General features: G+C 40.3%; 1 protein-coding gene across 1 annotated transcript in view; it reads right to left on the bottom strand.

Moving 5' to 3' along the window:
- The window catches only part of PCSK5 (proprotein convertase subtilisin/kexin type 5), a 253,931-nt gene continuing 232,815 nt past the window's right edge, over positions 1-21,116 (bottom strand). Inside the window, exons 28-37 of the mRNA XM_074569788.1 lie at positions 14,501-14,584; positions 13,791-13,986; positions 11,239-11,456; positions 9,940-10,176; positions 9,201-9,431; positions 7,423-7,600; positions 6,012-6,229; positions 3,127-3,242; positions 1,364-1,550; positions 1-404 (exon numbers count right to left, since the gene is read on the bottom strand). Of these exons, the coding sequence (XP_074425889.1) occupies positions 1-404; positions 1,364-1,550; positions 3,127-3,242; positions 6,012-6,229; positions 7,423-7,600; positions 9,201-9,431; positions 9,940-10,176; positions 11,239-11,456; positions 13,791-13,986; positions 14,501-14,584 (2,069 nt within the window). The remainder of the gene's footprint in view (positions 405-1,363; positions 1,551-3,126; positions 3,243-6,011; positions 6,230-7,422; positions 7,601-9,200; positions 9,432-9,939; positions 10,177-11,238; positions 11,457-13,790; positions 13,987-14,500; positions 14,585-21,116) is intronic.

Genomic DNA, 21,116 nt, shown 5'->3' with positions numbered 1-21,116 from the left:
TTATCTAAATGAATAACTTTCATCATCGTATTCAAGCTCATCTTCCTCATCATCCTCCAAAAGTCCGTATCTAAATTTGCGGTAGATTGTGCCATCCTGGCCCATATATACAATGTCATCTTCTTCGTCATCATCTTCAATATCTCGATCTCTATACTCAATTACTTGATCTTCCTGGTAACTGGGACTCTCATGGTAGTTGCTCAGGTAGGAAGGAAATGTTTTGGAGTGATTTGTCAGCTTCTCATACCCACCTCTATTGACAGCCTGGGTTTTGGCTCGTGATTTTCTCCAGATGAATACAATGGCTCCAATGACAAGGAGAAGCAAAATGCAGATAATAATGAAGAAAGTAGTTTTGCTTTTGCTCTCAGGTGGTAGAGTGGTCCGTAATACACAGTCATCTACAACAGCAGTTAAAAAAAAATTAAATGAGCTTGTGTGCCTGTGTATGGTGGGGAGGTATTTGTCTTATAAAACCCAGTACAATCTTTAGGCCTGCTTACATTTTCACATGCATTTCATAGAATGGTTTGGATTGGAAGGGACCTTGAAGATCATCTTGTTCCAACCCCCTGCCATGGGCAGGGACACCTTCCACTAGACCAGGCTGCTCAAAGCCCCATCCAGCCTGGCCTTGAACACCTCCAGGGATGGGGCAGCCACAGCTTCTCTGGGCAACCTGTTCCAGTGCCTCACCACCCTCACAGTAAAGAATTTCTTCCTAATATCTAATCTAAATCTCCCCTCTTTCAGTTTAAAACCATTATCCCTCGTCCTATCGCTGCACTCGCTGATGAAGAGTCTCTCCCCATCCTTCCTGTAGGCCCCCTTTAGATACTGGAAGGCTGCTAGAAGGTCTCCCTGGAGCCTTCTCTTCTCCAGGCTGAACAACCCCAACTCTCTTTGACTAAATATAGTATCCTTTCAGTACTACAAGCGTATTCTTGTCGTTGTGAAGGTATAAGGATGTAAGCATGGTTGCTGGCGTAGCTATGCTGCTTTATTAGATTAGCAATAACCAGAAAGAAGCAGAAAAGCTAAGAGGAAGACAAATGCATTTTGGCATGATAAGCCTAAAATGCAGTGGTTCAGCTGGCTACCCATTGAAGCAAATGCTTCCCAGCCACCTGGTTCATGAAATGCCTGGCCATTTAACACAACAGCTGTCGGTGTAAGAAGGTGCCATCTCCCGCATCAGTGGCAATTGCTGTAACTTGTGTAAAGCCCTTCCTATTCTGGTGATGGAGCAGTAGAAGCACGCCGTCTGCCTGCAGCTCAGCAGCATGTTTTTCGCTCCATTCCCCTTTTGATTTTTAAATGCCAGCCCCCTTGGTCATAAAGCCCTTCAGCACAGTCCTACCTTGGGTTTCGCTGCAGTCACAGCACTCTGGGGTGCCTGCTGGGTCAGAGTCGCTGCAGCAGGGCAGGCAGCGGCTTTCCTGCAGGTAGAGCTGCGTGGTGGCTGGGCAGACTGTGCAGTTGAGAGGACCAGGTCCTTTGCACTCGGTACACGAGCTGTCACATTGCTCACACTTGGGCTCATCCTCCTTCAGACACAGAACACAAGCAACGCGCCTTTCATTTGGGATTTTGTGGACCTGAGCTGGCGGTTCTGTCCTGTCCTTCACTCTCTGGGTGGTCATCTCTGTGGCACCGCAGGTGTCAATGTCAAAATACCATAGGGAGTAGGAAAACTAAAATTTGGTTCATATTTTGTGGGTTCTCAGGGGTCTGCTTGTAGGGAGAGGGGGGGAAAATGTTATAGGAGCTTGGAGATCTCACTTAGCTAGACAGCAAGCTAAAATTCATTGAGACTGTAAGCTTTTTGGCCAGAAAGTGTGTTTTTGTTTTGCTAGTCCCACACTAGCAAATCTATGGGGTTTTTGGCAGTAATGATGGTAATGTGGCCTTCAAGAAGTATACTCAAGTGAATAATTAAAAGTAAGTGATATAGGAGGAGCAACATGAAATATTCTGGAAAAAAGAAAAGGCAGCTGAGAGAATGAATTTCCTTTCTAACTTGGGAAGGAGCAGAAATAAGGAATAAAGCTGCCTGGAAATTTTCTAGCAAACCAGATTTTTATTAGACTGTGTTAGTTCTGCTTTACAGAAACAGCTTAGATTCAAACACACTTCTCAAATTCCAGATCAGCTCCTGGAAGCCTCTGTGTACAAAGACTACTGTAGATCATCTTTGTCACATCTACATTGCAGAATGCTCTGAGCTCAGGTAATTCAGGGCTTCCAGTGTTCGCAGTTCCTGGCCTATTGGGAAAAATTGCTATTTTTGTGCCTTGGGACCAGGACCCCATATTCACTGTGAGGATCTGGAAACTCCAATAACCTTTCATCAAACTTGTCAGACCTGCGAGGCTGCTTGTCCTGAATTGAGGAACCGGGGCAAGATAGGAGGGTGATAGCAGAAGCTCCAGTTTCTTAGAGTCAAAGCTCTTGCAAAGAACTGTGGACCTCTGTGGTCCCCGGCTCTTAGGCTGTTTTCTCAGCTCACAGTTATGGAGCAGCACTTCTAAGGGGATATTCCAGCCAGAGACTCCAGGGTATGCAGCATCTCAGTCCAGCTGGCTTGCCTTGCTGCTATATTCTTGAATAAACATCTTTGGAAGGCAGTTAGTGTGGAAATCTGGAAGCTGGAGTGCCCAGTGTTGTGGCACAAACCCAAACCTAATTGTGGTCCTACTCTACTAAATATACAGCTCTGTTAACTTCAGCCTGTCTCTCCACTAGATGTTTCTGCCAGCAGAGCTGTCAATCAGGAATGCAATGCGATTTCTTACAGAAAAAGCAGCAGAAGTCCATGGGGAAATTTCAGTTATACTGGAAGAAGAAAGTGCTCCCTTACTAATATACCTGATGTTGTTCATATGGCTTTGGTATCATCATTGATAAAGTTGTGCCTTTGTATTTACTGGTAGAGGATTACTCTATAGTAGACAACCCTACAAAGAGACAATACATCATCTGCCAAGAGAAGAAAAAAGTAAGCATATTTAAACCTAAGCAGCCTTGAAAACACAGAGAAGAGCACTCTGTGTTGTTTGTATTGTGTTCAGAAGTTAAAGTTCAGTGTACAAATCGCAGGAGAAAATGCCTATGAATAGGTACCTCTTGTCCTGGTGGCTCCTGGACTTTGTATTCACCTACAAAACAGTCTGAGTTGCACATTCCACCCAATAAACTGTAGCTCCATACACAAGATGTGCAGCTGAATGCTCCCTTTCCTAGAAAGGCAAATAAAACAACACTTTTACAGCAGGAAAATTGTCAGCTAACTTCCTTTAAAAATTATACTGATCGCTGCCACCAAAGAAAAGGTTATTTGTCAACAGCAAGAATCAGCAGTGACGAGTCCAGCATGAGGAGGCTGGTATCAGAAAGAACTTGGCATCCTAGTCTTGAGGTTTTATGTGCCCACAAAGTGTATTTCTTATGTGTTTTGATATTCATGAAAAGCTGATTTGGGAATCAGTTGTACAGGAAAGCTGTGACACTTTCAGGAAATCAATTATGTCAGTGCATTGAAGTAAAATTGTGGGAAGCCTTGCACAAGTGCTCTTCTCCACAAAATCAGTACTTATTAGCCCTGCTAGCTAACCTGCTTCAAACCACGATGAATTAAGGTATATTTATGTTTGAATAGCAAAACAAATTCTTCAGTTGCATAGGAAAAAAATATTCTTCACTAGGTGCAAACAGAGCATCATATGCACTTTGTGTATTGGAGACTCTTTTTGAAGACAGATGCTGCACACAGTATTTCTGTGGAACATTGAAGTGAAGGGTTGGTCCTACGTGTTAAAATGCCCCTGTCCATTTCCCTGCAACGAGGCATTTTCTGCTGCTGTCCGAAAGGAAGAGAATGGGAATACAAGTAGTTCATGTTAGCAGCAGTAAAACAGGTGAAGTTAGCAACCTTCTATAACCCAGTGAATTTACTATGTGATTTTTCTGAGCAGTGCAGGGTTTGCCTTCCTGCTCTTAAGAAACATGAGACACCACAACACTTCTTTGCTTGTACATCAGCAATGCAGATGCATTTCAGAACACCTGCAGATTTGCTGTTTAGAAGGGCTGGCTTGTGTTTCATGTTAGTGTCTCTGTAATTATGATAGAAAATCTGTCCTGTAGTATTCATCCCAAATAAAGCAAAAATCAACGGAAGTAGTCTATAAATTAAAATGTCTATCTTTTTGTCCCAAATTCAAGCCAAAATATTTCTGTTACTTGTTATAATATTGTTATACAATTACATTTTAATATTCTTGAAGGTGGCTTCACTGTAAGAGTTGTTTCCACAATTTTAAATATTATTATGTTGCAATTAGCCATCTGTGCTACCCAGTATACCCACTATACAAAACAAATGTTGTGTGTTACAATATGGTGTGAACTAAGTGGCAGGGTGGCATCTGTTAGCTATCATCTAATGCTGTTCGGATAGAATAGGACACCAAATGGGTCCAAGGGGATTAATGCTGCTTGTTTCAGAATTGGATGAATTAGGAAAAAGAAGAAAGTGAATGCGTAAGTGTGTCACAGAAAAAAACAGATGGTATCCCAAAGTTATCTTTGAAAAATACTTAACTATATTAAAAGCAGCAGACATCACTGCTTGTTTTGTTTTGTTTTCTTTGTTTTGTTTTACTTTTCACTCTAAATATGTGCTTTATGGCCTTATTCTTATCTTAAATGTTGTTAGCTGTTGATCTTCTGTTCTTCCTTTTGCAAACTGTAAAGAGGTGTGGTTGGATTTAGGTTCCTTGGCTTTCACAGAGTAACACATAGTAGGACAGCTCAAAGAGTGAGATATTATACAGTCATTTTTCACTGTTTGTGCAAGAAATGAGGTCCAGCTCTAACCAATTCTCCTGGTTTGAGCAATATAGGACTAATTTTTCTTCTAATGACTGGGAAAACTGTACTTTTAGAAGACTCTGGTGTCTGAATTTATGAAAATACTTATTTTATAGCCAGCTATGGCATGTGGGATTCAAGGTCTCGGTGTTTTTTGAGTTAGCCAGGTGCAGGGAGTGAGACCAGGCACTTGACCCAGGCTGGCCAACAGGATTATTTCATAGCACAAATGTCACATTCAATATAAATTAGAAAGTTTGCTGAGAAGTTCTCTCTCCCATGATGGCTGCAATCCTGACAACTTCCTGCCTTGGTGTCGGACCCTTGAAGGACCTGCAGGGCCCCTTCCTCCCAAAGCCGCAGCGCTCGCAGTGGCCAACATTTGCCGTCCACTGCTGGCAGTGCACTGCTTCCTGCTGATAGAATTGGCTGAGTATAATCCTTGTCTATTTTATATTGGTATTGGTATGAATATTAGTTCTTTGCTGTTATTAATGTTAACTATCTAGTCTAACTCTATTAAATCTGTTCATATTTCAGCCCTCGGATTTCCTTGTTTATTTCTGATTCCCCTTCCTGGCTGGGGAGAGGTCATCGGGTGCTAGAATAATTGTCTGAACGACAATAAATTGTTGTGTGTTCCTCAAACCATAACTCCAACAGAGCCCTTTTTTTTTTGAAGTTGGTGAGCATCTTTGTGAGAGGGCTGGCTGACAGAATCTTCATTACCGTTGTCAGTTTGTTTCCCTTCACTGACTTGGCACTGGGACTCACTCCCAGCCCTCCCCGTGAGCCTTTACGCTTGTGCTCTGTGGGTGGAGCCAGCCCCTGCAGGGAGCTTGGAAGGAATTCATATCCTTGCATCCATCTCGATCAATCAATACTCTCAAAGTAAGGTGGCAGCATGGAGCAACCAGCGAAACAAGTCACCCAGGGCCAGGGGGAGCCCAGCAGCCCCCAGGGAAGGTCTGCGTCACCCACTGCAGGTCATGGGCAGGTTGGTAGCGCTGTATGTGGTTCGTCTCTTTGAGAAGTGTTTCCAAATCTTGGAGCAGAGAGGGAAAAAAGCAAAACCAAAGAGTTGGCAGGTGTTTTGATAACCCTGTTTTTGGTCAAAGCAGAGTGTATGCTTTTACCTTCACAAGTTCGGCAGGAAGGGTGGCATCTTTCACAGACGTTGTTGTCCTTGCTTTCATAGTAGTACTCAGGACAAGAGCTAATGCATTCATTCTTGGAGCGTAACAGGTAGAAATATGTATCACAGAAAAGGCAGTCTGTGGGTTGTGGCCCCATGCACTCCTTACAGCCCTTGTGGCATCTCTCACATGAGCCAGTGGAGTTCTGTGCAAAATACCTGAAACAGATCAGATAGCCATGGCTTTGCACAAAGACCAGCAGAGGCAGGAAACCCAAAACATCATTCATCCTTAGCTTTTACTGTGATTACATAAATGTATAAAAGTGATAGTGGTGTGATCACAGTAAGGATTTGCAATCTCAGTGAAAATAAAATTAATTTCCTTTAGTTCCCCTTGGCCATTGGAATTCAGCTATAAAGCAAGACTTTGTAAATTAAGGGTCCATAAAGGAAGGCTTTCTAAAATCTAGGGCGAATTCAAACACAAAGTATGTGAATAGGCAGAGCTCAGAAAACCTCAACTTGGCTCTGCAAGAGGTATCCTGGAGATGTTGGGTAAGCTCTGAATTCCTCACTGCTCCTGATGACCTGCTGTCAAACGAAAATTCAGAAATTTCATATTTCCTTTCAATGCACAAATAGGCTTAGCCAAAGGATACTAGCAGAGGAACAGTGTTCAACTAAGTTGTGCTGTCAGGGAAAAAGAATTGTTGCACTGTGGTTTTGTTGAGATGTGTTCATTACAGACTTGCAATTTAATGGAATGATAACTCAATTTAACCGCCAGCATGATCATACAGTACTGCAAAATGAAGTGGACCTGAACCAGAAACCGTAGGTCCACTTTCCAAATTTGAATTTCTGGGACATAATCCCAGAGCATAGTCACAAGAGCATGGAATTCACATTTTGAAATTAAATGGACTCATGTTAATGAAGTTGCTGTCTAGAATTCTGAGTCCTCCATTGAAAGGTGTTTTAATGGTCTGTTTTACTATGATCCATTAGGAACATTCACTCAATGCCAAGCAAAAGTAACCTCATCCAAACTTCAGGTTAAATGGAGGCTGCAAGGGATGCTTGAAGGAAGTTACACTGCTTCCCGTGCTCAAGCTGGCTAAGAGATAACTTAGTATGTTTATTCTGCTGTATAAACATAACCTAAGGACATTCTTGGAGTATAAGAAAGGCCACACCACATCAAGCTCGTCTCAGTTTGGGCACCAACTTTACAGTTTCCTACTGTGAGGGGAGGTTTTCCACCACCTCTGTACTGGGATAACATAAGAATTTTTCACCTGAAAATAGAATTCAATTCTATTTCACTCAGAAGTAGAATAGGGCAAAGTGACCTAATTGCTCAAAGCTCTCTCTGTGATGTAGCTCTTAGCTAAAGATCTTGGCCTTACCCTGCCGGACACTGGTTCACGCATGCTTTTCCTTGTCTGTACCAGCCTGGTTTGCAGGAAAGGCACTGTGAGCTGTGTTTTCCAGTGCAAGTGACACAGGCGCTGTGGCACGGGGAACATCGTCTCTCATCGCTGTCAACATAATACCCATCTGGGCATGTTTCAACACAGGTTGTATCTGCACAGAGGACAATGCAGAATAATACATCATATTCAGTATTTGCTGCTATAAAACATCTCATACAGCTGTGCTAGAACAAACTCTCTAACAGGAGATGATGTTAGAGTGTGTACCAGAACAAGAAAAGAGAATGTTAGGATATAGTAATTATTTTTTTATTTCTTCTAAGTCTTGTTGGTTCATTAGTCCTCATTTCTGTGTTTTATGTACATTAGCAGGCACTTCAGAACACATAATATTTTATCTTTGGGAAATATAGATGCATAATACATAATAATGAAGAGCAACTGTGATTTCTTTCAGAATATACAAAAGATGAAACAGTAATTAGGAAACTTTCTGTCTGCATTGCCGTTTTCCTTAGGTTTTACTCTAGGCATCATCCTCATTGCATTTTGTATATATGACAAATCTGATGGCTAATTTGAGATTTAGTGACATTTGTTCATTGGTTGTTAGCCCTGTCTGTGGCTGCTGCTTTATGTTATGGGAATAAATGCCTGTAATGCTGCCAAATGTACCAGGTACATCCCACTTCTTCACTGAGATTTCAGAGGGTCATTAGAATAGGAATATTGAATGAGAAGTTAGAACTGATGCTACTAACTGCAAGTGCACCAAGCTAAGAGAGCAGTGATCATTAGTAGTTTGTACTTATTATTTAGCTTGTGTTTATAGTTTTGCTACTTAGGTTGCAACTGGGCAAAGGAAGATTATTTCTATTTTTCTTACAATTCTTTCTCCACTCCAGGATGTTTATTTACATACTTCCATCAACTGTACCAATTGTAATGGTGCGAAGCAGCTGAGTGTGTCAATAAAAAAGACAAGTCTGATGCAAGACCTCAGAAATTTAAGAATGCAAAATCTGCATCAGAATTAGACTCAAAAAGCTCAGTTTCAGTTTTAGTTCAAACTCTCTTTACATTTTTCCTGCATGAAAGATCATTTTAATAATTTTTTCTTCCAAAGATTTTCTAAAATCTTTATTTGCTTTTTAAAGAATATGCAAGTAAGTAAAGTTTGAGACCCGGGGGTTTATACTTTTTATCAATTTGTTTCTGAGAAAATAGTCTTTTATTCCAAAGTCAGAAAAGTGGTTTTGCATCTCAGCCATCCACTAGATACTGACCTAGTGATCCATGAACAACTTTTTAATAGCTCTGCTTAAGTGTTTCTTTGCTCATCAGATGTCTGCAGGGATTAAACAAGCCAACATGAAAATGTGAGCTTTTTGTGCTACATTGAAGGGGGAAAAAAAAAAAAGCAAGGCTCAGGATATCCCTGTTCGTAGGAAACAACAGGAATATTACATATCAAGTAAATGAAACATACAAGATTTGTTTAGTCATGGTGTTTGTTGCTACTTAGAAGTCCTGCTTTGGCCCCAGTCTGTGGCAAGCCCAGTCTCACAAAGAGTTTCCAGGTAGCCCCACAGAAGTAATTACCTCTGCACAAGTTATCTACTTGTCAGCTCAACTTTGCAATATTTAGCTTGTCTGAAGCAGCCCTAGATGTTTCATAAATGTGACAGAAACTTGCCTATTTCATGCATTCAGTGTAAAATAAAATCTAGAGGCAGGAGCAAGACACTTACTGAGAAGATAGTGGTTATTCGCACAGCTAAGACAGTCGTGTTCAGTGGGTCCTGAGCAGTGGAAGCATTTCTTATGACAAGACTTGCAAGTCTGAGTTTTCTCAACATAGTACTCAGTGCGAGAACAGGATCCATACGCCACACAGTGCCCATCATTGTTCATCATCAGGCCATTTCTGCAAGTAAGGCAGGCAGTGGAAGAAGAACAAGTCTGGCATGTCCTATTGCATGCTGAAATGGACAAACAGTAGGAATGTCACCATTTCTTGTTGCATTTCAGGTCATTCTTTCAGCTTTAATTTTTCAAGGAGCAGCCACCATCTCGGGATAAGAAGCTGATGGAAACAGAGTGATAGCTCTGCTTCTGCATAGTAAAACAAACGTTTTACTACTTTCAATCTTAATGCAGGTTAATGCATAATCCTTAGATTTCCTATTGCACTGGCACTGCTTTTGCTGAGCAGTGGTTCTCAACCTGCTGTCTCCAGCAACACTCAGCACTTTACCAGAGTGGTTGCCCATAATATTAAGCACATCTAGCTTTGCTACCTCCCTCTCAGCTTTCTCCAATGTTTGCTGTTCTAAGGTCTGCCTTGTTATTTTTCTGCATTAGCCAGCTCCTCTGTTTCCAGGACACTGATAGTGACATTAGCCGGCACACACAGGCCCTTTGAGGATAGTCTTTAATGAGACCCACTCGTATCTCAATACCATTCTGGGGAAAACAACAGCTGCCAACCTTTACAGTCTTTAGTGGCTTCTTCATAGTAAGTCCCTTCAGGACACTTTTCAAAACACATGCCACTGTAGAGGACAAAGTAGCTGATGGTGCACGCAGTGCAGTCATCTGAGTCAGGCCCATCACAATCCTTGCAGTCTGCATGGCAGGGAAAGCAGTGCTTGTCTGCGGCGTAGAAGTGAGAAGGGCAGTCCTGCACGCACTGGCCCTCGTGCAAGAGGAAGTCATCCATGCACTCTACAGAGGACAGCAAACAACAAGTAAGCAAACAGGCAGCAAATTCTGACCTCTGTAAGTGAGGGGGTGAAGAAATCCTAGGAAACCATACATCCTGCAGTGCCCATCATAACCGGAGGTAGGAGGACAGCTTGGGAAGGTAGTGCTTTCTTTTTCAACTCTTTCCTCTCCAAACTGCCCGTAACGGTCCAACCCTCACACAGCATCTTCTGTGTTGCATCAAGAGGCTGAGAAGCCCAGATACATGTTCAGCTTTGCTGATATTAACCGAACCATGATGCCACTGAATATAGGTGTACTTCTGCTGAGATATTATATCTTCATTATGAACTTCCTGCAAAATCAGGGATGTCCACATCTTAAGTTCTGCTTGGTTTATTATTAAAATATGAGTCTGGCTGGAATATATGGATCTGAATGTTTGTCTTTGTATAGAGCTGGGATTCATCTGCTAATTGTATTTATGAGTACTTGGTTTAATAGCTTTATTGATGATTTTTTTTTTTTCATTTCATCCATGTTTGTGTTTCCAGAATGGCTTGCTCAACATTCACTATCCTGGAAATTTTCATGGGGGTATTTGGACTCACTAAGATATCCAAGGCTTTCCTAATATGTTTCATTACAGAGATTTCATTCGCAAGCATGAGTATTCATTTGCAAAAATGGTAATGAGATGTAAAGTTCAACCAAACTAGAAAAGAAACATTCTCTATTTTACATTGGTGTAAATGTGTATGCAAATGTTTAGGCATGGATACACTTGGTCAGAAATAGAATCAGACCAGTAGGAACCTCCAAAGGTCGACAGCAACAGGCAAAGCAACGTGAAATCTTTACAGATTAATGGTTTAGACTGAGTCTCATCATAAAGCACTGATTGCTTAGCCTCTATCTTAGAGGTTAGCAATGATAATATCTTAGAGGTTAGCAAGGATATATACATCTCTTTTTTTATTTTTGCTCATTTCAGAGTTCTTTTCAGATCTGTGTTTCTGTCAGTCTGTCTCTGGACAGATCCAAATGGATTTTAGCCAAGTCAAGACCAATTCTTAATAATACCTTTGCATATTTGATTGTGAATGCACTCCCGACACATTTCAGGGCAGTGTTTGCAGATTCCTTCAGAGGCAAAATGCTTCTCTGAACAGGTAGGTTTACATTTCCCTTGCTCCAGAAGCAAAGGACTTTTACAGGACAGGCATTCGTATGCACTTCCCGTGCACGTTTTACAGGATTCACTGCATTCCTCGCAAGTCTCAGAATCATTAAAATATCCCCTGTTGAATGAAAACAAACACAAAACAATCTGCTGGTCAGCCTTTAGTTAAGAAACAGCCTAGGCTATAAGAATTAAGAGTATACATGAGACTTTCCCAGCATGCACATTTCACTGGATTAAACCCAAACAGGTTTCTCACACAATTTGTTGCCCATCCCCAATTACATCCCCTCTGCCTGCATGCGGAAAATGTGCATGGTTACTGCTATGAAGAAGTCTGGCCTTCCTTTGTTGTTGTATCTCATCTCTAAGGGATGTTGGGCTTTCTTGCTCATGTCTTCGTTTCCCCCTGAGGAAGGGGGATAGATAGGAAGATGTATAATGTTTGGGAAAAGAAAGATGCAATCTCCAGTCTTGCACAGCTGACCCTCAACAGTGATATCAGGGAAAGTGAGAGAAGTATAACCTCAGTGGCCCTAGAGGAGAGAAAGAGAAGAGAAAACCCTGGAATTGTGAAGGTTGGGAAGAATAAAAAGGGCTGGGATTAAAAAAAAAGCCAGCAAAACCAGGATGCTTAAATAGTACCTATGTTTAGTGACAGCAAGCTAGAGACAGTGAAGAGGGAGCATGTTTTATTGGTATCTGTGGTGTGAGAGCATCAGTAGACAACCACGGTTGGGACTATCAGTCATAAAGAAAATATAGCAAAATATTGTGCCTATATTTCAGGAGAAGACGGATAAAAGTAGAGGCTGGATGCAATCCAGTCTGCCTACACTCTCAAAACCAAAATGTTAGAAGGTTAAAGGAAAAGCGAGTCCACATTTTGAGATGATTCCAAATCCAAATGTATACAGTCATTGATGAAAACTAAGGAAGCAGCTGACATAGAAAATAGCGCCAGAACATGTACTTCACTTTAACAAGCTCATTCTTCCCTGTAGAGGGGTGCTTTTCCTTTCCTTCTTGGAGATGATCTTTCCGAAGAAAGGCTGGGGAGGTATGTTTGGTGCAAGGTTAGAGAAAAGATAAGAAGAGCTATGCTTGCCATCTGTTCTCATCTTTTTTTTTCTCCTAACCTTTATCGTGATCCTGCATCTATTTCTCACAGTCTTCTCTTATTCCAGTCTTGAGTACTTGGCTATCCCAGTCCCTCAAAATCCTCTGTCAGAAATTATCAGTGCAGCAAATCAACCTTTTCCATCCCCTACAGAATGTCCCAAAACTCAAAAAAACCCCCCTAAAAAATATCTCATATAATCCTCTGCTCCAGTGGAGAGTAGTTATGCCTCCAGAACTTTGTCCCAGAGGCTGAAACCAGAATTTAACTCTGGTGGACTTTGTTGAATGATGTCTGAAAAGCCACTATTTATAGTCTGGAATGTGGAAAAAAGGGGGATAATAACAGCTGAAAAGACTAGTGATATATGAACAGGTTTAATTTTGTTATATTGACCCTGTGCGGGATAACTGTGGGGAATGAGTACTGAGAACAAACATATTAATGGCAAAACATTATCTTTGCTTGTATGTCACAACTTCTGATATTAAAAGTTGTTTCTGGACTACAGTAGGCTTTCGTGTAATTACTTTGCATTTTCTCTGACATTTGATGATCTTATTCTGTTCCACTGGCCCGTATTGGCTTATTTGACAAAGTTAGCAGCAAAGTACTGCTAGAGAATTTGTACTGATTGTAAGAAAAGCAGGAACTGCACATTTTTCTAAAGAAAAAGGTTAACCAAGCAAGACCTTCACACTGCATAGCACAGAGTTTGTGTGTATATATAGGTATGATGAATGCTAATGAAAAAAGCACAGAAACAGGAGAACCTGATCGACTCAAGTGCCTGATCTAATATCCATTGCCGTCAAATGGGAATCTTTCTTTTCAAATTCCGTTGATTACAGGGAAAAGTGAAGAATACAAGCCAAAGAGAGAAACACATCACTAAGCGCTGTTTTTCTGTATCAGGACTCTGATCTGCCACTTTCTGGGTTCACACCCCTGCTCTGTACCACTTTGAGGAAGGAACAAGTGAGGAGAATGACTAGAGGCTTATTTTCAATCACTATAAAGAACTACCCTGAAGTACCATGGTCCTTTTGAAATCAATGGGAGCTGTACCATCGGCCGTAGGATTTCATGGATAGTTTCACTTACGATTTTTCACTTTTTCTCTAAATGAGAGAAAATGTGGTTTGTTCAGGCATTTACCTTGACTTTTACCTGTGGTAAAAGGCATTTACCTGTGACTTTTACCTTGTGGTAGTTTCTGGTAGCCTAGGTTACATTAAGGGCTCCCTTGAAAGGTCTATAATGGATCTGAACTTTAAAGAGAAGGAGCACAGTGAGAAAATAAGGAGCAGTCATCCGGCAGCAGATACTTACTCAGGGCATTCCTGTAAACATCTGCCATTGTGGAGGAAGAGCGGATGGTCCTGTTCAGCCTGGCACTTCTGACAGTGCCAGTGGTTGGAGCACACCTCACAGCCATCCATGCACACCTTGCACTTTCCACTTGCAACATCGCCAAAAGTTTTTTGAGGGCACAGAGGGACACAGGCATCATGGATAAGAAATTTTCCTGTCAAAAGAGCAATCCAGGTGGGGAAAGGCACAAGTTAGGAATATATTTAGAAGATTCCTGCCTTAGATGACTATACAAAAAGCTTCCAACTTCCTCAAAATCTAACTTTTTGATGCTTAAAAACATGAATAAAGCATTCTTTAATCCATTTCCCAAAGTAGTTTGCTCAACCTTCACTGAAATTTAAGGTTAGAAGGAATCATCAGGATTATCTAGTACATCTTCCTAATAAATCCATACTCAGTAATTCCTGCATCATGTCTACAACTTTTGATTGAAAAGAAAGAAAACATTCACCTAACAATTTTTTTTACCCATATTGCCAAGGGCGTGTGCTTAATTCCTAGCTGATGCCTGACTTCATCTGGTGATTATCTGATTACCTGCCTATACTTGAAGCTGTCAAAGAACTTTCTAGTGACCATTAACAAAAATATTCCCTGAAAGTTTGTAGGATACAGAATATTTTAGCCTCTTGCAAAACTTACCCAAAGAAGCTGCAGTCTCTTACCTTCCGGACATGAAGTACATATGTCAGCAGTTTTCTCACAGGTCCTACATGAAGGGTCACAGGACTGAAATATTTTTTTTTCATCTGGGATGAAAGGAAAAAAAGTTTAATTTTTTACTGTCTCACAGGCTGTTTTTGTTCACTTCCCCTCCCTTTAAGAGGTCCATTTCCTACAGCTTTATCTAAACTGTTTCAAAAATGTACCTCTGTGAATTTTTGGAGTTCACACATTTGAAGAACTTGATGACTGTGTTCAACTCCACTCTCTTAAATGGTAAGTTAAGAGTTGTAATAAAGGAAAATACTAACATTATCCTGAGTTCACTAAGGTGCTTCTCTGGACTGCTTACTGCAAATGAGAACAATAATCTAGCCTAATAATATTAGTTTCAATGTAGTGCTCCAAAACCAAATCCAGATCTGTAATCATAATAGATTGCAAACAGAAAAAGCTAGAAAGTATGTAAATTTGGAGGACTTGGTGTAGTGACGTATTTTCATGGAGATTTTGTACTAGCTGGTTGCAGAACACCATCATCCTGTAACTAATGGAGAAAACTCTGAGGAGGAAGTAGAGAAATGAATCTTTGGAAAGAAAATATGTTTAAATAGTTCTCCTCAAAGCTATTGCCTGCTATTCCCCTCCAAAAGGAAGAATCTGATGTGTTTCAAATGGAGTTTTTATGTCTGTGGAAAACTAAGACTTTGGTTATGGTTTGCATAGACTTTATTCAATGTGTTACTCAGCTCCACAATGAGAAGGTGATTCGAGGGTCATACTCAATACAGAGAAAGTTTGCTATGCCACGTGATAGGTCCTAGCGTGCGGCTCTGTATTTTGATCCAAGCAATTATAACAACATGTAAATGGATGTCTGATGAAAAAGTAACTGTGGGCCACTGGACAGAAGACAGTAGTCTTTTGATTTTGATGAAAATAAAAAATAAATAAGAAGTTGGCTGCAGATTCAGCTTTGCATCTCAGCTAGCATATCCAGCTCATCCTGCCAATTTAATATGTACGATATCTGTAAGTCAGTGGACTGGCTGACAATATCCATTAGCCACATGCAGCATGTCACTACACATTTTTGTTTTGCCGGTTATGCCAAAGTAGTTTAAAATGCTGTCATTTTGAATGAAAGTCATGAAAGCGAGTGAAAAGAGGAGGGAGGGGGAAAGGAGACTCATATAGAGCCCTTTCCCACAAAGGGAAATGATGGGCATTTTATTAAGCAGAGAGTCATTTGTTAAAAAAGTGGGTATGTGCATAACATGGCACAGGGGCAGAAGAAGGAGGAATAATAATAAAAATATTGTTAATTATTATTATTTATAACTGTACTGCTAAATGACCTGAGACATAGCTGTCTCAGTGAAAGAAGTTAGGTCCACATTGAGTGTGTCTAGGAGACAGTCCACAACAATATGGCACATCCACATCTGACTACCAGCAGCTCAGAACATGTTAAAAACTCTCTGTGGTAAAAAATCCCTCAATATGCTGTACCTGGCCAGAACAAGAACAACTGAGGAGGTTCCAGGGACAGCACAGCAGATCAAAACGTGGCTGCTTAACAGTAGGGCACTCAGCAAGGACATGGTTAGTCATTCTGTACCAGGACTACTTGTGAATACTACTTGCACAGGGTGGTGAAAGCCTGTAGTGTTGCAACTTTTGTTGGTAACTGGCATAATATAAAGCAGCTCCAGACACAGCAGGAGATTAGGAGAGTTTTCCTTGTCACCACCCTTCTGGCTACAGCGTCTCTGCCCTCCCTGAACAAGGGCCCAAGAGGGTTTGCAGGGTCCAGGCTCAGGCCATAGGATCCACAGCATAATGTATGTAACGGAAGAAAGCTGCACACTGTCAGGGTGAATGTGGGTTGCAGTAGTCCAGATTGGAGACTGGGTCTGCCCAGTCTGAGGCTGACGGACGAAGTGTGAGACCCTTGTGTATCGCTCACAAGACAGCAAATAGCTTTACCGTTGGCTTTAGTAGCCAGAAGTGTTGGTAGTCATGGTGAGTCAGAGACTTACCAAGGACCAAGACAGGTGGGACTAGGGCAGTATTTCAGTAAGTACCACCTGAAGACCCTTTTCAACTCCAAAGGTACAGAGGCCTTCTGGAGACAGAAAATCCCTGAAACTGAATTTTGAAGTGTGCAGCCTCAGCACTGCTAAACATCTGACATAAAAACCCTGGGTTTGAGCCCACAGAAAGGCTGTGTCACCTTTGTGACTTCATATTGACCATAGCTGGAACCTAAGGTGTAATCATCAGTGTATAAAAATTAACACCTCTGGAAAAGCTCTTTGGAGAGACAAGAGCAAGTGAGGAAGGTACAGAGTCCCTGGCTTGTGGAAGAAGAAAAGGTGGAAGTGATGTATAAGCATCAAGTGGAAGGGGAGGGATGTAATACTAAGTAATCTCTAAAGTTGCAGGGGTGGGAGGACAGCACAGGGGCAGGTATTGATGAAGGACTGGAGAGGCATAAGGAGATGTTAGTGTGTGAAGTGCGTTCAGTGTCACCTAAAGCAGCAATGAGATGCCCCGTCTTCTGGTATCAACAGTGTAACTGGGGCCTCAGTGCTGGGGCTCTTTGCGATGAGGTTCCTGCTGCTGGGGGGGCAGTCGTCACGTTCATTCAACATTTAGGGTGGAAGGACATTTCTTGAAAAATCCTGATTAGGGTCTGTACTTTGCACTCTCCATGTATAAGTTATATATTTCCATATAGATTAATAGTCGCGTAGTTTAGGGAGTGTAGAGCTAGAGTTACAAAGTAATTTAAAAATACTGGGTTTGCTTCTCTATAAGTTTCATCCTTTTTGAGGAGAACAAGCGTTTTCTTCTTCTTTTCTTAGCCCTTTTAAGCGTGTGGATGTGGATATCTTGTAAGGCTTTCTGCAATAGCAGATCCTGTGGGTTTAGATCCTTTCTGTCTCTTGCTGACGTATTTTCTATGGCTTTTTTCCCTGCTGAAGACCTATTTTCAGGTTACAACATGCTGTTCCAAGAGGATTCTCATCCATTTAAATGACCCTGAATGTAGAGGGCAGTTCGAGCCTCTCTCAAGCCTCTAGATGTATCTAACCACATAGCACACAAGCATTTTCAGTTTGATTATCCAAATAATCCTCAAAGTAACTTTCTGGTGACCATTGCTTACTCTTGTCTAATGCAGAAATTCACTGTCACAAGATTTTTTTGGAGAGATTAGTCCTGTATTTTCCTGACTCTTCATTATTGAACAAATCCTTAAAGAGTGTCCTTCCTGATGTCATCTGTAAGAATATAAGGAATATTCCACAAACTCTGGATGTTTGGTGTTAATAGATTTTCTATTTTCTTATCCTTAAATACGCAGACATTCTCTCTTTCTCTGCTCTTGAGAGAAGATCCCCACTGGCCTGCAAGTCCTAAGACTTTTCCCTTTTAAAGAGTAGTAATTTGTCACTCTCTGAAAAAGAATATTGAGTAATTGATGATATATTGCACAGCCATGTAGTTTTTAATTAATGTTTTTCACTTTACCTCTAGAACCTTGGCTGAAAAAAGAGACCATCTGTTCCTGATGTCTGCCTGCAGTTGCATATCCTCAGTTCCTCATTTGCTTTGATAAACCTTCAGAATTTGTCAAGGTAGAGTTCTGATTTTCCCACTGAAAATGTCATTGGCTTTTTTTTCTAAATACGCAGTAAATAATACAAATTTTCATTTCCCTTTTCAGCAGCTTTGCATCCAGCTACCTTACCCTGGCTTACGTTTTATTTTTTTTAAATCCCTACTGGGTAGTTTCAAGTGCTGTAATTTAATATCATTTATGCGTGTGAAGAAGCAAGCCAGACATATTACTGAAGTATGCGTTGCCAGGGAAAAAGACCTTGATCCTGGCAAGAGAGTTGTGTAATATAAAAAATAAATAGCAGGAAGGTAAGGTTAAGCAGAGTTGTTGTTAACTACTGATGAAGAATGTCCAACGAGCTCATTGTTTCTAAAACATTCAAAGCCTTACAATTAAAAATAAAGCTCTTTTTCAGTGAAGTCCTTTATATTTATATCTAATCCTTGCCCCTTTGGCAGCATTTGTTGTTTTCTGTAATATTTGCTGTCTGTAATATTTGCTAGTTTCCACCAGAGGGGAATGTACACAAGGAATTGGGTTTCTGATAGTTGGCACTGGAGACAACCTCTAACTTCACAGTCAAATATAAGCACTTAAATGCTCCAACTTTAGTATTGACAGAAGAAATCTTATAATTTATTTTTTTTTTAATTCTGGGCAGTTAAAGTGAGTTTTTCCTGCGATAGAGCTCCTACTGACTGGAAATAGGCTTTCATTTACCAAAAAAAAAAACAACCCCAACACATGTTTAGAGTAACGTGAAGTTTTTAAATGTCATTTTCTTTTATAGCAAAAGGTTGCCCAAATGGGTAAATGTGATGCAAGAGATGCGTTTATGAAAACCTGTGCAAAGTACTTGCAAAAATATAACCAGAGCTTTCCAAAGAATAGCCTTACAAAGCTGAAAAATGGTCATGAAAAATGTATTTCCTTGCTCTTTGGGCTGATGATAAATAGAAAGCTTGGAAATGACTGTTTTTAGCTGTTGGGTTGTATTTTGCTTTCCTATAAAGGATGCCATTCTGTACTTGAGGATTCAACAAGCTTTCCTTTAAAATTTCATTCTGTAGCTCTTAGCATTGCGGATGAAACTTGTAAATGTAGAAGCCATAAGTCTAACATGTAGAGGTGTAAACCACCTACATTCCAAAAGTGGGACATTGATTCTGAAAGTACACTGTATTCTATTATTATACTGTTCTGCTCTTCTTTTTTTTAAAGGCCAAAACATATGACCTTTTCAGACCCACTGAGCTGTTTTTATCCTTAAGCTTATATCCTTTCTTGGTGTTTTTTTTTTTAATTATTTTATTATTTTTTTTCCCCCAAAACAAAAACGTCTTCTATTTAAACTCTATTCAGGCCAAAATCTGACTCAATGTCACATTGATTCTTATGCCTTTGTCAGAATGAGTAACAACTTTGACATACACCCAGTTACATCTCGCCTATTTCTTTCTAGAAACTGAGAAAATTGCAGTGCCATTTCTTGAGCTAAGGTTTACTGCAGCTCTGAAGCTACCATAGGGCTTTTGTCCATTCAGTCTATTCAAGGGATTATCAAACTGGGAGGGCGGGGAAAATATGTATTTTTTATTTTCTTGTCTCATTTGGGCTTGAGCAACATAAATGAGACAATGGCAGAGTTTCTTGAAACCTAATACTGTAAGACTTTAACTGTGACCCCAAACTGAATTAAGGAAAAAATTAGTGAAATTTTAGCTCCTTTCAACACAATGTCCCTGTATTTCCTTTCTGTTTGCTTAAGTGATCTTACTTTGAGCTCCCAGATTTTTTCAATCTGATTTTAGAGAAAGACTAAATGAGTCCACAAAAATATTCAGGGTGAAAAACGTAAGTCCATGTGGAAAGAAATGTAGTCCCTCTCACATGCTCACCACTGGTCCTGGAAAATGTAAAGTTTATTAAAGAAACCCAACACGAAACCCTCTACAAACCTGAGGGCATATGAGCAGAGATATGGCCGTATCTAAAGAGATATGCCTTTAAATATAATAGCATTTGAAGTACTTTATGGTCCCTCCTTAATTTCATTTAAGCCCACAACTGTATTTTAAGACATCTTACTAGTATTTACCCTACTACTATATACTATGCTAGTGTACAATCTTTGTGCTGTCCATCTTGCTCTCTCTACCTGCTCCTTAAGGACAACGGATCTCTATGCCAGATAGTGCAAGCAGTAAGTGTTCAGACTGATAAAAGATGGTTTATTTTCTTAATTTTAAATCTTATTTTTTTATGCTCTTCTATGAGTAAAAGGGAGACTTAAAAACTTGTATTTTTAAGATGCTATCAAAGTAGCTCCCTGTGTACATTTGTTAATACCCTTAGCTTCTAGACATTGACTTCTACAAGGAGAGTATTTTTACAGTATATTTTATTGATGGACCATGGCACAATTGCTGCAGTAAGGAATGCAGGAGGAAATGAAGTGCCATGGCTGTTTGTAACTGCAAATGTATTCTTTTTAGAAGATGACCTATCTAGCTTTTACACTGTATAGTGAGATGTGATTTGAATGTGATCCGGTGGAGATGCTACTTAGTTTTTTAGATTTTATTCTGTGGGTGGCACTGGCCTTGCAAAACGGATACAGTCATGAATAAAAGCAAAAATCCAGGTTACGTATCTCCATGAGGTAATTACAATTACATAGACACGGTAAAACATAATGGAAACAATATACACATGTAATAAAATACTAGACCTATCCCATTTTGAAGACTTATGTGAACTGTAAATTTAAGGAAACTATAGGAGTACTGAGAAGTAAACCACAATCCCCAATAACCATTAATTCCCAATCTAGTTATTTTATAACAACCATAGTATTACTTTGCAAACAAATAGCTAGAATATGACATTGGCATGCCTAAGAACATATGGGATAATGAATAATTTTTGCTTGCCTCTAGCAACATGAAATTTCACATATGAATGATGCTTAAGAAGGTCTTCTAACT

This window comes from Larus michahellis, chromosome Z (genome assembly GCF_964199755.1).
Source record: "Larus michahellis chromosome Z, bLarMic1.1, whole genome shotgun sequence".
NCBI classification, from domain to species: Eukaryota; Metazoa; Chordata; class Aves; order Charadriiformes; family Laridae; genus Larus; species Larus michahellis.
This window is presented reverse-complemented; position numbering and strand designations above follow the sequence as displayed.